Below are 21019 nucleotides of genomic sequence, written 5' to 3' on the forward strand. Positions count from 1 at the left end.
AATTTATTAATTTATTGATAAATAAATATTTATTAATTTATAAAGAATATTAGGTTTTTACTGTCCAATATTTATGCATGCATGACTTATAAATTTAAAAACAATGGATGTGATAAAAAAAAATAATGTATAAAAGCTTAAGAGACTCTAAAAATAAGGTATAAATATTAATTATAAAAAGAAGAGGTATTGCATTAAAATTTACTAGTATCCTAAGACTACGTTTAATTGATAGGATATGATAATAGGATATGATTTTTCAATGGAATATGATATCCTTAAATATACATATCTTATGAACATGATATTTTAAGGTATCATATTTCATTAGACATGCTATATTATTTTATATTTATATTTAATTTGTGAAATGAATAAAAAATAATATGAAATATATATTATTTTCAATGTTTAAAATAAAAATGATATCACATTCAAATATTTTCTATTTAAAAAATTAAAATTTTTGTTATATTTAACAATATTGATGATTAAAATATTTAAATTTTACAAATAATTTTTTTATATTATGTTATTTAAAATATAAAAATAATATTAATATTATTTAATAAATATTTGTTTAGTTTTTTTACTCATAAATTTAATTTATAATAAAAAAATTATTTTGTAAAATGAGTATATTAAAAAATAAAACATTGATAAAAAAATAAATTGTTAATACATAAGATATGTATATTTCATATCTTACCATGAGATTAACATATATATATATATATATATATATATATATATATATATATATATATGTATATATATTCTATCACTTATCCTATCTAATGTTTAGTTGAACCTAGGATATGATAAATGATAAGATAATTTATCTCATTCCATCACCAACAAAAATATGGGATATGATATAATATCACATTTCTATTAATATCTCATACTATATCCAACCAACCAAACATAACTTTAAAAACAAAAACAAAAAGCTTAAAAAATGTTAGGATTACAAGAACGATTGAATTGAGAAAATAGAATGTATAAAAAGTTACAATATTAGATAATGAAGTTACTCAATAAATATATACTATACATTTCATCATGCATAAATTTACATTTTCTTGGGCCTTAAGGGTTTCTAAAAATATTATTATTTTATTCATTTAGAAAGGTCATTAATTTAGTATACTAGACCTAGTTAGGATTAGAATATTGAAACGAGGTTATTAATTCATTGAAGATTCATTTATCAAGGTTTCATGGGTAGAGGAAGAAAAAGGGTAATATATTGGTTGGTCATATGCATCTTTGCCCCATTGAAGCTTTTTTCGCTTTCTACATGCTACTGTTTTTGGGGACAATCATCTAAGCATATGTATGAATAATGATATAAATAGTGAAAAAATGATAGGAAAAGATGAAGGAATTTTCCTTTTTAATTTATGATTTATTTTGTGAATTTTGAAATAGATAAAGAAACTTATTCATTATAGTAATAACATTTTTATAATTTGATAAATAAATGGATAGGAAAAGATGAACCATTTTTTCTTTTTCAATTTATGATTTATTTTCTGAAGTTTGAAATAAATAAGGAAACTTATTCACTAGAATAATAATGTTTTTATAATTTGGTAAATAAATGGATAATATTTATATTTACAAAAGTATATAATTATCTAACAATATAATTTTAGTAACATTAGAGGGTCTAACAATATAATTTTAGTAACATTAGAGGGTTTTTTATTTTTATTTTATTTTATTATTATTAAGAATTCAATCTCATTATTTTATTACAAAATAGAAGACTGTCCTTTCCAGTATTTTTTTTTTAATTTTAATTTTTCGCTATTTTTTCAACCGCCAATTAATCACATGATGAGAAAATAAGAAAAAGTGATAAAAACAACATTTTATCCTTTATTTAGCTAAAATTCATTTCTAGACATTTAATGAAATTATAAATATTTCAAAATTATATATATTTTTTCATAAAGAGCCAAGGAGATTTTTTTTTTAAATATATTCAAATAAATTAAAAAGAGGTTATACTTTATGTAGTAGTAGTAATAATAAATTTAGAATATTATTTTAATCAAAGAGGGCAACCTCAATATTTTTTTACATGCATTTGATAAAAAAGAGGGTTCGCTTATATCACCGTTCTAAAATAGTTAAAAAAAAGTTAATTTTATTAACCTTTTATAAGGTTTTAGCTAAATATATTTAATTCTTATTGATTTGAAATTTTCATCACACATCTCACAAATCCTTCTTGTTTGAATTTTTCACTGAACTCCCTTCTAATTCAAAATAATTATGAAATTTGATAAATTTTCAAACTAAGACCCTGAGTAAAATTGTCCCTAACAGGGGAAGGGGGTCACCTAAGGGGTAATTATGGAATTGTAGGGAGGTTAGCGAGATTATTTCATCCGTTTTCTCCTTGTTTTTAATTCTTTGTTTTTTCCTTTTTTAAAACGATGTAGTCGTCTAAGACATGATTTTGCCCCATTCAGCGTCCCCACACGTTTTTTCTTGTTGCCCAAGACACGCATTTTCAATTTAATTATTGGCATCCGGACACCTTAAATTTGATTATATAATATCATTTAAATTTAAAAACAGGTCCTATTAAAAATAAAAATAATTTTATAATTATAAATAAATTAAATAATTTTTATTAAAATATAAATAATAATATTATAATAGGATCATAAATTATATATATATTTTAAACATTATTTTAATATATATTATAAAAATATGGATACCATCCGGCATAAAAGTATAGTTGATTTTTTTATTATTAAAAATAGGTAATGGTAATCATTAGTAATATTTTATTTAAAAGGAATTGATTTTTAATATGCAGGCCAATTTTAGTACTTATTTATGCACAAAACATTTTAGGCTGGTTTTGATTTAGTTTGCAATTAATTGAAGGAATTTTTTAATTTTAAATTACTCTTAAAAATGAGAAAATTTGTAAAAGAATTTAATTGTTACTTATGCCTTAATTTAGAATCCATTTACCTAATGTAAAAATTTAGAAAATATAGTTATGTGTACAAGGAAAATAGTAAAATAATAACTTATAATGTATCGGTCCTAATATATTATTTTTAATAGTAATTAGATTTATTTTCAAGTTTCAAATTATTTTTAAAAATTATTAAACTCGTTAATTAATATAACACATAGAGTGTCTATTGATTTGAACTTTTTTTTTTAATAAGAAAATTCACAAAAATATAGTTATGTGTAGAAAAAAAATAATAAAGTCATTTTGAACCAATTTAAATCCATAAATTTATAGTAGTAATAATGTTAGTTTTTGAGCTTTAAATTATTGTTTTAAAAGTAATATACTTATTAACAATCCTAATTCAGTACATTAAAAAAGAAAAAATGAAAATTAAAGTTGGTTGGAAGATTGGAGGAAGTTCCAATGTTAGAAGGTAGGGGGATAAATCTTCTGACTCTCTTGAAATTTTGAGTTTTTGACACTTAACAACCCAAAAATTTCCTGAGTGTCTCGTAATTTTGGACAAACAACGTCTCCGACTATGGCTCCAAAGAGAAAGGGAAGCTCAACTAGATCAACTCTCTCTCCTTTTCCATGGCGTTGGGACGTCTTTTTGAGCTTTAGAGGCGCAGACACCCGTTTCAATTTTACGGATCATCTTTACAAGGAGTTGATGCGGATGGATATTCGCACCTTCAGAGATGATGATGGACTTGAAAGAGGAGGAGAGATTCAACCTTCACTCTTGAAAGCTATTGAAGATTCAATGAATTCTGTTGTCGTTTTTTCGCAAAACTATGCTCATTCAAAATGGTGCTTGGATGAGCTTGATAAGATCATGCGGTCCAGGAAAGAAAAGAGACAAATGGTTTTGCCAGTTTTCTATCATGTGGACCCATCTGATGTGCGGAAACAAACGGGGAGTTTTGGAGAAGTCACTGAGGAGAGGGTGCTGAGATGGAGGAAGGCACTGACGGAAGCGGCCAATTTGGCTGGATGGCATGTGCAGGAGGATGGGTATGTATGAATCTTTGCTTTCAGCTGCTTTCATTCATTTACAACTATATGAATTGAATTCTGGATTAATCTTTTAGGCACCATGCACTCACATCAGCAAGGACATGACCAAAAAAAGAAAAAAAGAATTGAGCCAATTCTGGGTATATTACTCCATGCTTATGCTTGTTTGTATATAATTTTATTTAGCATTCATGTGCTGAAATGATGTTTTCTTCAAGGAAACAATGGAATCTTCCAAGAAAACTGAACACGATGGCAAATAAATATAATAGAAGTTGTTTTGAAAGCTTATGTACTTTGATCGGAAAAAACTTAGAAAGGTTGAAAATGTGATCAAGGAATAGTTATGGACGGTAGCTTATTGTTAATTCATTTTTGTTTATTTATTTATTTATTATTTTCTTCCTTTTCTTTTCATTCCCTTTCCATTTTCCAATTATTCTTTTTCTCTCCGGTGTCAATATTTAAAGGGAGTCTCTAAGAAATATTTTATAGAACATCAATTTTGTTTCATATGAATTTGTTCTATACACATTCCAATTAATAAGTCATATATAAAGATGTAAGTTAATTAAGTTAACTTTTATCCCTTCAAGGTATCCTATATGCTTGCTATAGTTCAACTTGTTTGATATAAATTTGTTCTACACATTCCAATTAATAAAGATATCAGTTAATTGAGTTAACTTTTATCTCTTCAAGGTACCCTACATGCTTGTTATAGTTCAATTGTTGTGAAGAAAACTAAACATCATCTGTTTGATTCTATGTTTATTACATTTGTAGCTCATTATTGCGTGTTCTGTCATGCTTTGTAATTGGCAGGTATGAAACAGAGGCTATTCAGAAAATTGTTCAAGAAATTTGCGATTTGATTTCTGTTAGAAAGCCCTTAGATCTTGATGATAAACTGATTGGAATGGGACCTTGTTTGAAAGATATTGCTTCATTAATATCTAATGACTCAGACAATGTTCGCATGATTGGGATACATGGAATTGGTGGAATAGGCAAGACAACCCTCGCTAAAATTGTATATAACCAAAATTTTTATAAATTTGAAGGTGCTTGCTTTCTTTCAAGTGTTAGCAAGAGGGATTTGCTTCAGTTACAAAATGAACTTCTTAAAGCTCTTACGGGGCCCTATTTTCCAAGTGCAAGGAACATTTATGAAGGCATTAATATGATAAAGGATAGACTCCGCTTTAGAAAGGTTCTTGTTATTCTTGATGACATTGATGATCAGGCTCAATTAGAATTCTTAGCTGTAAGGTCTAAATGGTTTGGTTCGGGTAGTAGAATTATTGTAACGACTAGAGATAAACGTTTACTACAGGTGTTTCGATTATATGAGGTTAAGGAATTAAATTCTGAGGAAGCTCTTCACCTCTTTTCTCTGTATGCGTTTATGATGGATGGTCCTCAAAAAGGTTTTGAAAAGCTCTCAAGATGCATAGTGGATCATTGTGAGGGACTTCCATTGGCTCTTAAGGTTCTGGGTTCTCTCTTATATGGTAGGACAAAACCTGAATGGGAAAATGAGTTGGCTAAGATGAGAAACTTACGTAGTCAGAAAATCCATAGTGTGCTTCTTAGAAGTTTTCATGGACTGGATCGCACAAATAGAAGAATACTCCTTGATATTGCATGCTTCTTCAAAGGGGAGGATATAAAATTTGTTAGAGAAATACTTGAAGCTTGCAATTTCTGTGCACACCCTGGAATAAGAATACTCAATGAAAAAGCTCTCATTAGTGTTTCGAATGACAAGTTATTGATGCATGATTTAATACAGCAAATGGGTTGGGATATTGTTCGGGAGAAATATCCTGATGAACCTGGCAAATGGAGCAGATTGTGGGACCCTGAAGATATCTATCATGTATTGACAACAAATACGGTAAGAGCTTAAGTACCTGACCTTATTTAAACTTTTAAGGCTTTTATTTTTTAACTGCTCATTTATGTAATTTCAGTTAGGTTTTATGCATTTCGTGCTTCACTTATCCCTTGTTCATGGTTTTCAGGGGACACAGGCAATTGAAGGCATATTCCTAGACATGTCTGCATCAAAAGAAATACATCTTACAACTGATGCTTTCAAAAAGATGAAAAAGCTTAGATTGCTCCGAGTCTATCATAATTTAAAAAATATTTCTGACACCATACATCTTCCTCAAGATTTTAAATTTCCTTCTCATGAGTTGAGATATCTCCATTGGGATGGATGGACTTTGGAATCATTGCCATCAAATTTTCATGGTGAGAAATTGGTTGAACTCAGTTTGAAGCATAGCAGCATAAAACGACTTTGGAAAGAGCACAAGGTATGATTACTACTCCTTTATCAACAAAGTTTAAAGTTCAGCTAGCCAAGCAAATTTGTTGGAAAATCTTAATTTTATTCTATTTTATGTTACAGTGTCTTGGAAAGTTAAAAGTCATCAATCTCAGTAACTCTCAACACCTTGTGGAGTGTCCGAACTTGTCGGGTGCACCACATGTGAAGAGGCTAATTCTTGATGGTTGTACAAGTTTGCTTGAGGTGCACCCATCAGTTGCAAAGCTGAAGAGACTTACTATCTTGAATATGAAAAACTGCAAAATGCTTCACCATTTTCCAAGCATCACTGGATTGGAATCACTTAAAGTTCTTAACCTCTCTGGCTGCTCAAAACTTGACAAGTTTCCAGAGATCCAAGGGTATATGGAATATTTGTCGGAGCTTAATTTGGAAGGGACTGCTATTGTAGAACTTCCTTCTTCAGTGGTGTTTCTTCCACAACTTGTTTCATTGGATATGAAAAACTGCAAAAACCTTAAGATTCTTCCAAGCAACATTTGTTCTTTGAAATCCCTTGAAACTCTGGTGTTCTCTGGCTGTTCAGGACTAGAGATGTTTCCAGAAATCATGGAAGTTATGGAAAGTTTACAAAAGCTTCTCTTAGATGGAACGTCTATAAAAGAGCTGCCCCCCTCAATTGTTCATCTTAAAGGCCTTCAGTTATTGAGTCTAAGAAAATGCAAAAACCTCAGGAGTCTTCCGAACAGCATTTGCAGTTTGAGATCCCTTGAAACCCTCATTGTCTCTGGTTGCTCGAACCTCAACAAATTGCCAGAGGAACTGGGAAGCTTGCAATACTTAATGATTCTTCAAGCTGATGGAACTGCCATAACACAACCACCTTTCTCACTTGTTCACTTGAGAAACCTTAAAGAGTTATCCTTTAGGGGATGTAAAGGATCAACATCTAACTCCTGGATTTCGTCCCTTGTATTTAGGTTACTGCGTAGAGAAAACTCAGATGGGACTGGTTTGCAGTTGCCTTATTTGTCAGGTTTATACTCCTTAAAATATTTAGATCTTAGTGGCTGCAATCTAACAGATGGATCAATCAATGACAATCTTGGCCGCTTACGCTTCTTGGAAGAATTAAACCTTAGCAGGAACAATTTGGTTATGGTACCTGAGGGGGTGCATAGACTTTCTAATCTAAGGGTCCTTTCTGTGAATCAGTGCAAAAGCCTTCAAGAAATTTCCAAGCTTCCACCAAGTATAAAATCATTAGATGCTGGGGATTGCATATCCCTTGAGTTTTTATCAATTCCCTCTCCACAGTCACCACAGTACCTATCGTCTTCCTCTTGCCTTCATCCTCTATCTTTCAAACTGTCGAATTGCTTCGCACTAGCTCAGGATAATGTGGCAACCATACTGGAGAAACTTCATCAGGTTTATCTCTCTCATGTGTGAATTTGGTATTATATCTTAAAACATTATAATTATTTATTTATTTATTTATCTTTTGATGCAGAACTTTCTTCCAGAAATTGAATACAGTATTGTTCTTCCTGGAAGTACAATTCCAGAGTGGTTCCAGCATCCAAGTATCGGATCCTCAGAAACAATAGAGCTGCCTCCAAATTGGCATAACAAGGACTTTCTGGGTTTTGCTCTATGCTCTGTGTTCACACTTGAGGAGGACGAAATCATTCAAGGCCCTGGTCAGATTTGTTGTAATTTTAAATTTAGAGAGGGGCCTTATTTGAGTAGCTCCATCTCTTGGACACACAGCGGAGACAGAGTGGTTGAAACTGATCACATATGGCTGGTGTATCAACCTGGTGCTAAACTTATGATATCCAAGACCAGTAGCCTCAATAAATTCAAGAAAATTACAGCTTATTTTAGTCTCTCTGGGGCATCCCATGTGATGAAAAACTGTGGAATCCATCTTATATACGCCCAAGATAAGAAAGTGAACCATCAAACAAGGTATACAAGTGCCAAGAGAAGCAGTGATAGAAGTGGTTATTTCCGTCTTGAGGAAACACAACCTAAGAAGAGGCTAAGAGGAGGAGAGAACTATGAGGAAGGATCTCATGCTTAAACTCATCCAAGAATGCTTATACTCCAAAAATGGCTTCTGTTAGCTTATTGGTGAGTCACTTCTCTCTTTCTTCTCATTTCTATATGGCAAAGTCATTCCATTCTCTGAATGTATATGTCTAGTTCATACGTGTGAGTGTTTAGCTAGGTTGGCAATTCCGGACAAAATTCCTAAGTGTCTCCTAACTCGGTTTTTCAATCTTTCTTCGAACTACTTGCCTAATGAAAATCAAGTTGTTGAATTTGTCAAGATGCAAAGGTATGTAGTTGAGGTTGGAGTTCGATGAAATTGAATCAATCATATTATTTAAATGTTATTTTTCTTGAAACATCTTTTAAGGAGTTAGGAAGCTTTGGGAAACATTTTTTTTACTAAGTGTTCAAAATGCCCTGTTACAGTTGCACTTTCTTGATGAAATCTCATCCGTTAGATTATGGGCTTCTTTCATTTAAAAACCCAAAACTTGCTTCCTGTTCTGTAGAGAGAGACAACAGCAACCATCCCCTTTCATTCTCTTCTCCTTTCCTAATTTAGGGTGTTTGGATGCCAAGAAAATCCAACTTTCCTATTGTTTTCCAAACTATTTTTAATGGATTTTCTTGAGAAAAAAATAGGTTGATTTTTCAGTCATTCATCTCTCAATTTCTAATCTATTTGGGTTTGGGTAAAAACCCATTTTCTTCTTGTATGGATTTAAGAAGACATTGAGATCGAGCTTGGTGTGGACTCCAAGTATGTTCTGGAAGAAGAATATGAGAAACTGAAAGTGAAAGGTACTAGTCAAGTGGTTCGGGAAGGATTGGTAGGCTTGAGTTAGGTAAAACCTTGTATTCAATTTTTGTTCTTCATAGTAGAAGTTTTTGATTGGTTGTAGGCTAGTGATTTTTTATCTCTTTGGAGGTTTTCCACATTAAAATTTGGTGTCATTAACTTTTTCTCTCATTTTGATTTATTTTTAGATTTTTGATATGATTGGTTACTTGAGCATATATGTTAAATGGATGAACAATGAGTTGAAATATGTGTGATTATCCATTGGGTATCTTGAATAATTTTTCTATTCTTTTTAGTCAATGATATCTTGTAGTAATTGGAAATCAATTAAGGAGATAATTGTTTTTATAAATTAATCTTGGGGAGTGTTGAAATATTTGCATGTGACTTACATTTGAAATTTGTTAGGGGAGTGTTGTTGTATTCATACTTGCTTTGAATTTTATACTTTGTTGAAAAGTTGGAAGAGAAGTTGATAGATATTGAGAAATTCTGAGGTTAGATAATTTGTGTTGGGAGATTTTTTTTTTAAAAATTGTTCAACAACACCTATTCATCCCCCTCTCTAGGTGTAGTCCATCATTGAGATTCACCTTTCAATACGCAATTTACATTTTCACTTGTTTATCTTTTATTATTATTCCTTACAAAATTTATTATCTTGCACATATTTGTAGTGTTTAAAAGTTATTCTAATTAATAAAAAAATTTGAATTTTAAAGCTACTTTTAGTTTCTTGTTGCATGCTTTAAACTTCAAATTTGAATAATATCGTTAGGCCTCAATACGAAAATTAAATGGGTGTTCAGTAAAACTTTGTACTTATTAGTTAAAGACTTAAGTTGACTTTAAATTAAATTATTTTGGATTTGTTGATTTAAAACTTATTACTTTTTTTTTTTACTTTAAGTATTAAGGTTGTTTGATAAAATTAACTTAAAATTTATTCTAAATCATTAAATTGAAATATTTACCTTCATTAATTCTAACTAATATTTATATTTTCATTGATTTTAAAAAATAAATTTATTTATTAAACATTAATATTTTGTAAAGTATCGTAGATACATAAGTTAACTACAAAGATATTTATTATAAAAGATGAATTGTGAATGTAGAATCATAGTTATAAAATATAACTTCATTATATATGGATAAATGAAGCAAAAAAGTTTTGAGATTAAAAATAAGTTAACAATTTTAACTTAATACTTAAAGTTATTTTTTTATTTAAAGTTGTGATATTAAATTATTTTACCAGACATGCTTAAACTACTTAATGACTTAAGTCATTAAATTATATTAATTCATTAAGTTGATTTATCAAAAACCCTTTAGTATAGCCTATTTGTTAAAGATTTTGCCACGGGTAGATGCTCCAATTTCAACCATATCAAAGCCATAGTTGACTCCTTTAAGACTTCACATAACATCTTATCACTAAGACTCGAAAAAACAGCACTGTGTGCTTTATCAAAGATCTTGGTCCTGTCCTCAAAGGATAAAGAACTTGGTAAGTTTACCCTTAAGAACTTCTTGAAGACCCTCTTAACTAGTGGTGCTATCATCTCCATTCTCCGTAGTGCCAAATCATTCTTCTGATTGAATATCAACCTTTTTTAAATCCATCTACAGGCTCTCATAACAGTTTGTTGAGTGGATTTTACCTAGACAAGATCAATTAAATAAGCCCAAGAAATTAAATACAACAAAAAATAAAGTACAATCACAACACCAAGATGTTTCGTGGTTTGATGAAGATCACCTATATCCACAAGAAAAGATCCACAATGCTCTACTAGTAATCAATGATATTGAACCCTAGTTTCTCTCTTTTGCACAAAATAGAAGGCTCTCTCTCACCCTTTCTTCGTGGCCAAACAAAAGAGTACTTATTTAGTTAGATTCACTCAAGAATTTCCTTTCTTTTTTTAGATTATCTCTTATAATGATTTTTCTACCAAGATCATGTATATTCCCTTTAGGATGGACAAAAGAAAACACATTTCTACCTAAGATAACTCATTTATACCTACAATATTCTTGAACATAAGTTTGGTACAAGTCAATAACTAATGATAACAACTTCTAACTAAAAAGACAACCTAATCCCGTTGGCAGCAAACCATGTACATGTGCACAATGTGATGTAGAGTCCACACAAACAGACCAATAGCAATTTGTGTGCATTGCCTTACATCACCTAGAATTTTGCACAAGTGGACTTGTGTCCCTTTGTGAACAACTTTAAGTTCTTGCCTTGCACTATGTTTGTGTTCACAAATAGACCGATAGTATGCATAAATGGACCAAGTGTCTTTTGAACTTGATTTCTGTTGTCCTAATTGTTCAAGTATGCTAATTTACAGTCACTTTTCAATAGGTGGTTTGAAAAATTTACAGTCACTCATCATAGTATGCATTTGCTTGATCTTGTCTGTATGGCTTTCTCATTACTTAGAGATCAAAATCATAAATTAAATCTTGTAGCTAGAAAGCACCAAACAACACTAAATGTAGTGGACATCTGATGCAAGAATTATGGGTGCTCAAAACAATATACCTTTCATGAATGATCAGTGTTTCTCTTTGTTTAGTTACTAAAATTGTGATGAACCAGAGGATGAAGATCTTTATTGGCGTTTACTGATGAAATCCAACTTGGAATAAAAAGACATGGTCAAGATGCAATGGAGTCAAAGCACAGAAAGATGGCAGATTTTGCTAGCTGGTAAGCATTGCATAGAAAATTCTCTTCATAGACTCTTCCTTGGAAGCTTTCATGATAGAGATGCGAAAAGATTCAGAGTGTTGCGAATGGCAAATTTTGCACTTGAATTGTAGAGTGCTCTTATAGCATACATGTGGGTTTATATATTGAAGGTTTTGTACACTAAGATGGTTTATAAGCTCGTAGGTTTATGTCGGATGTTAAGTTATTCCAGTGTTTTGAGAACCGGACACCGGCCGGTCCGACCACCAACTGGTGGCCTATCCGGTCTTATGGCCCTTTTTGAACCATTCATCTAATGAACCGGTCTCGAACTGCTTAAACTAGCAATTGAACCAGTTCTTCAAGAGTCGGACAGTTTAACAACACCTCCCTTTTTAGCCTTTTTAGCAAAATGAGCTAAGTCGTCCTTCATTTCAATGCCCACTCTTTTATTTTGCAAAAAGTAGCCACTAGCTTTATGGCCCAATAACCACTTATGTTATAGTGAATGGGAAGGAATTACAAAGGTCTTCATTTCTCCTCTCATTTTCCATGTGGGATCAATGCAAAGGGATTTAAAGGAAAAATCAACTTTAATGTTGCAATAGGGGAGGTTGAATTGACAGGTTCATAATAGGATTATTGCTCCACTCTGCTACTTTTTTTGTGTCATAATTTAACAGGTAATAAATTACATAGGTTATGTAAAAAAATAATATATATATATATATATATAATACTTTTTTTTTCCATTTTCAATATATTTTCATATTTAAAATATTGTATATATTTTATTTAATAAAATTTAAAATATTAATACATTTATATGAAAATGAATAAGTAATATTATAAATATTATTAATATTTAAACCAGGCCAATGGCAATCCAATAAAGGGGACAAATGATGTGTCGGTGAACAACAATCTTGAACAGTACTCAGCAAAGTCACCAAAAGGCCATGAAGACGGGAAAGATATGGAGAGGTTTGGTATTCAACAATGGGTTGCTGGTCTGGCGGAACATGACACTTTGTTTTTGGTGGGATGTTGCTTCTAATGGATCAAGTGCCACCACATGCTCATTACCGGCAGGAACCAATTACCTCTTGCAATCTCCCCATATCCAATGGATTTAAAATTCTGACCTTATGGCCTAAGAAAGAAAAATACAAAAAAAAAAAAAAAAAAAAAAAAAACAGAGTATAACACAAGAAGAGCAAGCAAGCAAACAAGCCATTGAACTAGATCATGTTTCATGAATTAATCAAAGGATCCGAAATAGATGGAAGAAACAGGGAGTAGTAACATGATTAATAAAAAAAAAATGGAGCTCAAAAACAAATCTATATGGCAATTATTTATCAAAGAAATCCAAGAAACTAGGAAAGAACCAAAACAGAGTAAGCATGAAAGTAAATTCAGATTCAACACAACTCAATACGCGATAAAATAAACTAATGATGCTCAAGCAGCAGGATGAGATGTTGATTTTCGTGCAACGATTCCTAGTGAAAAATTAGAGAAAAACAAACAGAAAACACACAAATTTAAACTGGTTCGACAGGTTATTGACGTCCATAAGAACAGAGAAGAAGACTTTTACTATATCACAAATTAGGATTACATAAAAAGGTATTTATACTAACTCTCAGGTAATGAAACTCCAAAAATACCCCTGAACCGCACCCCCCAACCTATCATTCGCCCTTAACAATAAAAATACAAGTTTGATTCGCTCCCCTCGTTCCACTCCGGCATTTGCCCCTTTTTCTCCATATGTCTTTAATTCAATATGAGCTGAGGAAGAATGAATAAGAAATGTGCAAAGAAACCATACCTGAAGTGCTCCTCTGATCCTCCAAAGATCAGTAAGCTTTCCTCCTTCTTGCTACTCTCAGCTCACCTACTATAGCTCCTTTCCCTGCCTTCCCTCACTCTAAAACCCAAAATATCCCTCTCTAGCTCTCTCTCAATTTCCTTTTTGTCTTTGCTTTTCTCTCGCTCACCTCTCTAAGAACCCAGAAAAATCAGTAGGTTCACTCCTCTGCTCACAACTCTCTCTTTTTCTCACAGTCCCAAAATGAGAATCTCCCATTTCCTCTCTCTAGCTGCACACTCTCTGGTTCCTCCCTAAAAAAATGGCTCCCTCTCATTTTTTCTCCTCTTCCTTTTTTTTTTCCTCCCCGTTTCTTGCCCCTCACGAAACTCCTGATGTCCCTCCAACAGTCTTTGCTACGTGTCTTCCTCTGCTTGCCTCTTCAGAAAATCACTGCCTCCATTAACAGACACGCTGCCACTTTCTAATACCCTCTTCAAACGACATGTGCTCCTAAAAAACTTCAGCATCCGGCCAAAAGAAGTGGGAGCAATAGCAGTCCCCAAAATGGGGTCTACACAAGTGTAATTCCGCAACTAAAATTTTTTATGTCTGCGGCAGCTCATGGCTGCAACCATAAGGGTGTTAATATCCCATATTGTTAGGGCATATTACCGTCCGCAATTATAAGCTTCCATATGAATGCAAGCTTACCTTGCCCGCTGTTATAGGTGGTGAGTGGGGTTTGTAGCCTATGCAATGGCTGAAGGTTTCAATTCTTTTCATTGGTAGCTAGGTTAATTGCACACTCATGTTACACTTTATTTTTGTTAAAAGTATAATGTCATGTTAAACGTATAACTTCCTAATATATTTTACATACTTGAAAATAATCCTTGGAATAACCATTCTTAGCAACATACAATAAACTTCTCACAAATAAACCATGTCATTATCAAGAGACAAGTATTAAAACAATGCTCCATGGAGTTTAGTTTAAATTTAAAGACTCTTGCAGTATCTTTGTTTACAATTTCTAAGTTCCTAACCCACTCTCTGATTGCATCTGAAGTTGCATCCCTAAAATTTCCATTGGGAGATTTAACCTACTGTAAGAACAAGAAAACTTTTAATCATTAATACAAGTTTAACAAAAAAACCCCAATTAATCTTAATGTAAAATTTATGCCAAGCCAAACATGTGTGATTCCAGAAGCAGCCAGTTCAGGAATGGAATTGATGAGGAGTTGTACCCTCCTCCTTTCTTTTTGGATGATTCCCAATTGAACCCCTGATCAGTATCCAGTCCAGTCCAGTGCATAGCATTGTATCCATTACAAATTCACATACCTTTAGGGATCCAAGTCACTTTGTGGTCTTTCCAATAGTTTATGCACATCAAGATACAAAACCCCATTCCTTTTATGCACCCCCATTTCCCATGGCTCATGCCTGATATAAGCAGTGGCCAATATCTGCAAAATATTCTGCCCCACTTAAATGAAAAAATAAATAAATGCACAATGTTACATATACAATAGTTATCTCCAAAAAAACAGAAAGTCAAGAACCCATAAAAGAACCGATACACAATTTTATCCAGGCTAGGGAACACAACTAATTCTAAGACTTTAAAAACCATGTTTGAAGAAGATGAAACAAGGAAATAATCTATTTAAATTACTAAAGAGAATTTGAATAATAGTCAAGTTTATATGAAGAAATTAGCAATTACCTTATTCAGTTTGTTATGGAAAGTTTGGAAAAAGAAAGAAAAAGGTTGAAGTGAGTAACATAATTAAACAAAAGCATTAATTGAACACATGAAAAGCAAGAAGCATCAAGGACCTCATACCACAAAATGAATATTTCCAAGTGGGTTCTGATTCTGATGGCAGCCAAAAGGTCACCAAAACCCTCAAAACCCAAATCTAGTTTAGGAAGAAAAGAACACATAATTAGTAACTCGTACATCTTTAGTTTTACAAGTTTCACATCAGAATTTTGTCAAAATTTTTATTGTAATTTTTCCATCAAAGTGCAAATTTTTTCTCAATAGAAGTATCATAACCTTCATTGAGATCAACTCCTAGTGTAAAGCTTTGAAATGCATGTAGAGAGCTTACAAGAGGAGCCTTGGTGAGGTAACTAAAGATGGTGGCAACTAGGTGGATGGAATGAAACTTGCCTTGCAAAATTAAACACCCTTTGAGTAAATGGATCATATCATATGAGGGTAAAAACCAAAGCAAGAGGGTCCCATAAGGATGTAGAAGAAAATAGTCCTCCCCTTCAATTTGGAGTTGGATATGGACACTGAGCTTAGCAAGAAGGACCAAATCTAAGATGATGGGAACCACCAAAAGCGATTCCCATGTACAATGATGTTACATCAAGAAATCACTGTACATACCTTTGTACAGTGATGTTACAACTTACCTCTCATATTTGAACATATCTCTTGATGTTCTCTAGGTTGTAGCAAGAAAATTGATGTTACATGTACAGTGAAAAGGTAAAATGATATTAATCTTATCCTTGACAAAAACTGATGGCTTGTATGTAGTTATACATACCTTTGAAGGGGATCCTTGATATTAGGACCCCATTTATCCACGTCACATACATTGGTCTCATTTTTCTCGTAGGTATTCTTAAATTCAAATTTAGCAAGTAATCATCAACGATATTCCATTCAGAATAAATAAATACAACTCAGAGAGTACAAGCGACCTTTCAAACCAAAATCTCTGAACCAAGTCTTAAACAACAGTTTCCTTTTGCTGATATAGCTAATTGGCTGGAGGTTTTTTCAGACAATCACCACTATTGTCTCAAGTTTGCCTAATCCACGACAACAAGCATGCAAAAATGCTCCTCAATCTTCAATTGCTCTTGAGAGATCTGATGCAATATCTCCTCCTTTCTCAAGTTGTTCATCATCTCTAAAGACTAGCGGTCCATAGGCAACCAAAGTTGTATAGAGATGATCTGTGAAATTCTTTCGAGTATCTTTACCTCTAAAACTCAAGAATACATGATAACTACTATGGATGCAAGTAAAAGTAAAAGAAGAGGCTCTTTGAGTGGTAGATGAAGTCATTTGTGAATTGATGGTGCGAAAATTACAGGAGTTTGGAGAACAAGAGAGGGTCTTTGGATGCTCATTGAGTACTGCTCTTGGCCTTTAGCAATTTTGAAGTTTTCCGTGCAACTTCAAAGAAGAAAGGGCGAAACCTCAAAAGTGAAAACAGGTTAGCTGGCTGAAATGCTTTATTGCGTTTGTGTAGCTAGCATTGCTGCCAATATTCTCAATTCTTTTTCTTTTATGAGTCTTTTTGACATCAAATGGTAGTTGGAATGTCCTATTTGTGGGGCTAGCATTGCTGCCCCTATTAGTAATTGTATCTTTCTTTTATAATTCCTATAGTATTCAATGATTTTTTTTTTTTTATAAAATATATATATATTTAATACTTATTTTTACCTATTATTATCTATCACAACAATTTTTTTTTTTAAGAAAAATTAAAATATGACACTTTAAAAAATATTTTTTTATAATAACTATATGCCACAAATAGGATGAATGTGGAAAACATTTGTTCAAGACCTTTTTTTTTTAAAAAAAAGAGTAAAATAATTAATTTGGCTAAAAAATAAATCTAAAAACATCTTTGTAAAAGCCATTTTCCAAGGGAAAAAAACCCTGATTAACATTTATATTTATAAATAATAAAATAAGAAATAATTCATTTAAAATCAAATTTATATTCATAAATTTGAATTTTAGTGGGACATTATTTATGAATACCTTTCCTAAAATACCCATTTCACTTTAATCTTACTTCTTAATTATTTATTTTGAGAATAAATAAAATTCTAGTTTTCTTAGGAGGATTGATTGCAATGTCATAAGTTTGAAAAAAAATGAAATCATTATAGATTTTATTTGATTTGAGTTTTAAAATTTTATTTGAATGAAAAAACATTTTAAAAAAAATACTTTGTGTTAATTTTTGAGTGTATTACCATGTAGCAACCTTATCTAGAAAATAGGTCACATCAGTTCTTGGCTATATAAAAATTTTATATGATATTAAATTATATATTTACATGAATTATTTTCATAATAAATTTGAATAATTTTTTTTTATAAAATAATGCTTCAATTAATTTTAGATTTTATCTTAAAAATCAATTAATTAATTAATTTTTTAATTTTTTTTATAACAATACTAAAAATAAATGGTAAGGGGAAAACCCTTAAAATTCATGCATGAATTAGGCACAAAACATCTCATAAAAAGATGTATAAGAGTCAGCACATTGTCAAAATTCCAGCATCAAGAAAGATGAAATTTTAAAGAGAAGTATCTTTATAGAAAACAATTTTAATATTAAAAATATAAATCTAAATATAAAAGACGATTCCTCACGTGACCAAAACGATTGTATTTTTGGACCAACCGTATTTTTGAAATATTTTTTAATGTACGTATACAATTGTCAAAATTCTTTATCGCCCATTGACTGGTTCATATTGAGATTAGAAAAAGATAATATAAGTTTCATGAGAGGGGTAAAGGAAATCTGAATCCAGCAGAGAGAAGGAAAAGAGTACTCGATTTCCAAGAACTCTATGGCAAGGAAAGATGCTATGCAAAGTTTGAATTCTTAAAATCCTTTCACATTTTGCGGTTGCATCGTGACTCTCGTTCTCGATGATATTAGACTGAACAGCTATCATTGATTTGTCTCTTTCTCCACTTTTTTATTTTGCAAATTATTTTGTTTTCCCCTTTTCTTAGTCACCAACTAAACACTTTTGCCATTGGTGGTGTCATTTTAGTTCTTTTTTTCCCCCCTGTTGTTGTTCTTTACCTTGTCTATGATTTTGTTTTCTTTCAAAGAAGCTAATAAAGTAAATAATGTTTGAAATGCAATCTTTTATATAACAATAAATAATCGAAAAAAAAAAGATATAAAAAAATAATATATATATATTCTAAAAAGTAATGTAGAGAGAAGAGGAGGAGAATTGAGATAGTGAGAAAGAACTTTTCTCTCATTGACGTGTGATTTTATTTTCACCAAAAGCTTTTTATAAACTCATAAAAGTTTAAAATTAATATCTTCATTTAATCATTTTAACATGAGTATTAATGAAGGACTGATGGGTCTCCCCTCCCATTTGTTTTTAATATAAAACAAATTCTCTTGTAGAAAAAATGAGAGAAAATAAGAGGGGAAATAAATGAACAGAAGTTGAGCATTGAAAGGGAATTAAATAATGATAGAGAAAGGGAAAAGAAAATGAGAAAAAAAGAAGAAAAAGAATAATCAAAGGATGGAGCACTTGGAAAACTCACCTCACAGTAATGTCGTTGATTCTCTTTTTGTTCTATTCTACCTTGGCTTCACGAGAGTCAAAGAATTGTGATGCATATGCCAAAGATAGAAACCATTAAAAAAAAACCCTAAAATATTCTTCTCATGAAAGATGAAACAATCTTGTTTTGACACTCACTACAATGTTGTTTTATTGGGTTAAAGAACATCTATTTTTGGGTTGCTTTGTATCATCATAACGTATGGTATGGAAAATATCAAAACAACACAACTAGTATCTCGAACGATATAATATATTTTTTAATACACTATATGGTATGTATTGATTCCACTCCCAGATGATAGGTATCACATCATAAATATCATGTATCTTATAATACTAATAACAATGCTTATAGTGTTTCTTGGAAAACAATTTGTGATTTCTCCTAAAAACACTTCCACTACCAAATGCACATTTAAGCACTTAAATTAGACAAACAGTTATTGAAGCACATTAAGCACTTAGAACCCATTTGATAATGATTCTACCTTTTAATATTTTTAATACTTGAAAATTTTCGTTATTCAAATGTTAAAAATATTAAAAATGTTTTTTAGAATTACTCTCAAACGCACTCTTAAAAGTGTATTTGGTAGTGATTTTAAGAAACATTTCTAACTTTTTTAATACTTGAATTATAAAAATTTTCATGTTAGAAAAGTTAAAATCATCTTCTATAATTACTACCAAATGGGCTCTAAATTAGATAAACAGTTATTTTAAATTATTAACATTTAAAAAAAAAATCTTTGCACAAACCGAAGTACTAATATATAACATTGAAGTTTAGAAAAATCTAACACTTTTATACATCCTTACAAAGAAGCTCCACTGCTCTTTACTGAGAAAAATACATTTCAAATGTTGCAGTGTCAGTCCTGGCCAAGAGGCAATACTGAGCTGCTCTAGTTTGTTGAACTTGATTTTACTAGAACTTGAGGTCCTCAGAATTTAGGTTGTTTGTCATCACCGAATGGCCCAAGTTGGTGATGTTTCTTGAGAGGGTGTCCAGCATCTGTGGAGACTAGAGATTGAGTACAGTTGGCCTGGCAGCTCTGATTAGTTTCCCATCTGAGCTGGAATGTTTAACCCGTAAGCACCATTGAAGCTGTTCATGCCAGGGTGGATAGAAGGGTCCCGATGAATCCGCAAGAGAGGTCTGGGCCTTACAAGGCCAACATTGCTGTTGATCTGTTGAACTCAGTCAGACGGCCAGGACGGAGCAGCAGATGGAAAGAAAGACTGGCTCAAATGGCCAGCCAAGAGCTGAATGAGTTGAAAGCACATGCTTCTCCAGTAAACAAATTGCTCCCACCTTTAATTTGTCGCAGTTTATCCTCTTGGGAATCCATATTGCAAGGTATAGCAACAGGAGCAGAATCTTGAGGGAGAGATGAGAGTAATGTTGATGAAGGCACAAAAAGTGGCTTTGGTGGTGTCACATCGTTCTCACCTACCCATCCAGGTCCAAACTTCACTCCAGGGGGCAATGCTCTAAAACTAGGTATCTGTGGAGATCAAAATTTGAAGGAAAATCAGTAACCCTTAAATTTATTTATTGATCGATGAAGAACACATCTATGAAATCTACATTGATTTTACACCTCTCAGTAATCATATTCCAACTGATCAAATAATTGATCCTCACAAATAAAAAAGAAATTCCTGAATTACATGGGCATAACTGAATACATCCCTCACATGTTTTCTGGGTAATGAATTGACTGTAACAAGGAGCCTTGCTTGGAAGATCAAATCTATAATTATGAGGATCATCGAGCAAGTATTATACCACATAATCACATTGCCAGAGGTTACATTCTTCCAACAGTTAGCCAAGGCACTAGCAGCATGACCATTTCCATGTTCTTCTTATTTGAAATGTGGTGAAATACACATATATATATAAACAAGA

The 21019-nt window shown here is 31.7% G+C and overlaps 1 protein-coding gene across 1 annotated transcript; it reads left to right on the forward strand.

The window, feature by feature from the left end:
* The first annotated feature begins 3741 nt into the window (after positions 1–3741).
* Positions 3742–8588, forward strand: LOC100249420 (disease resistance protein RPV1-like). The gene is made up of 5 exons (XM_019217864.2): positions 3742–4012; positions 4841–5915; positions 6043–6342; positions 6438–7748; positions 7831–8588. Exons 1-5 carry the CDS (start codon positions 3762–3764, stop codon positions 8404–8406), a joined length of 3513 nt encoding a protein of 1170 aa, XP_019073409.2. The 5' UTR covers positions 3742–3761; the 3' UTR covers positions 8407–8588.
* Positions 8589–21019: the final 12431 nt, after the last annotated feature.

The sequence above is a fragment of the Vitis vinifera genome, chromosome 18, assembly GCF_030704535.1.
Source record: "Vitis vinifera cultivar Pinot Noir 40024 chromosome 18, ASM3070453v1".
Lineage (NCBI taxonomy): Eukaryota > Viridiplantae > Streptophyta > Magnoliopsida > Vitales > Vitaceae > Vitis > Vitis vinifera.

Bases quoted from the DNA above. Each gene is read 5' to 3' on its own strand.
- LOC100249420 (XM_019217864.2), top strand. From the start codon at position 3,762: ATGAATTCTGTTGTCGTTTTTTCGCAAAACTATGCTCATTCAAAATGG. The intron at 5,916-6,042 runs GTAAGAGCTTAA...CATGGTTTTCAG, and splicing joins ATGTATTGACAACAAATACG to GGGACACAGGCAATTGAAGG. The intron at 6,343-6,437 runs GTATGATTACTA...TTTATGTTACAG, and splicing joins GACTTTGGAAAGAGCACAAG to TGTCTTGGAAAGTTAAAAGT.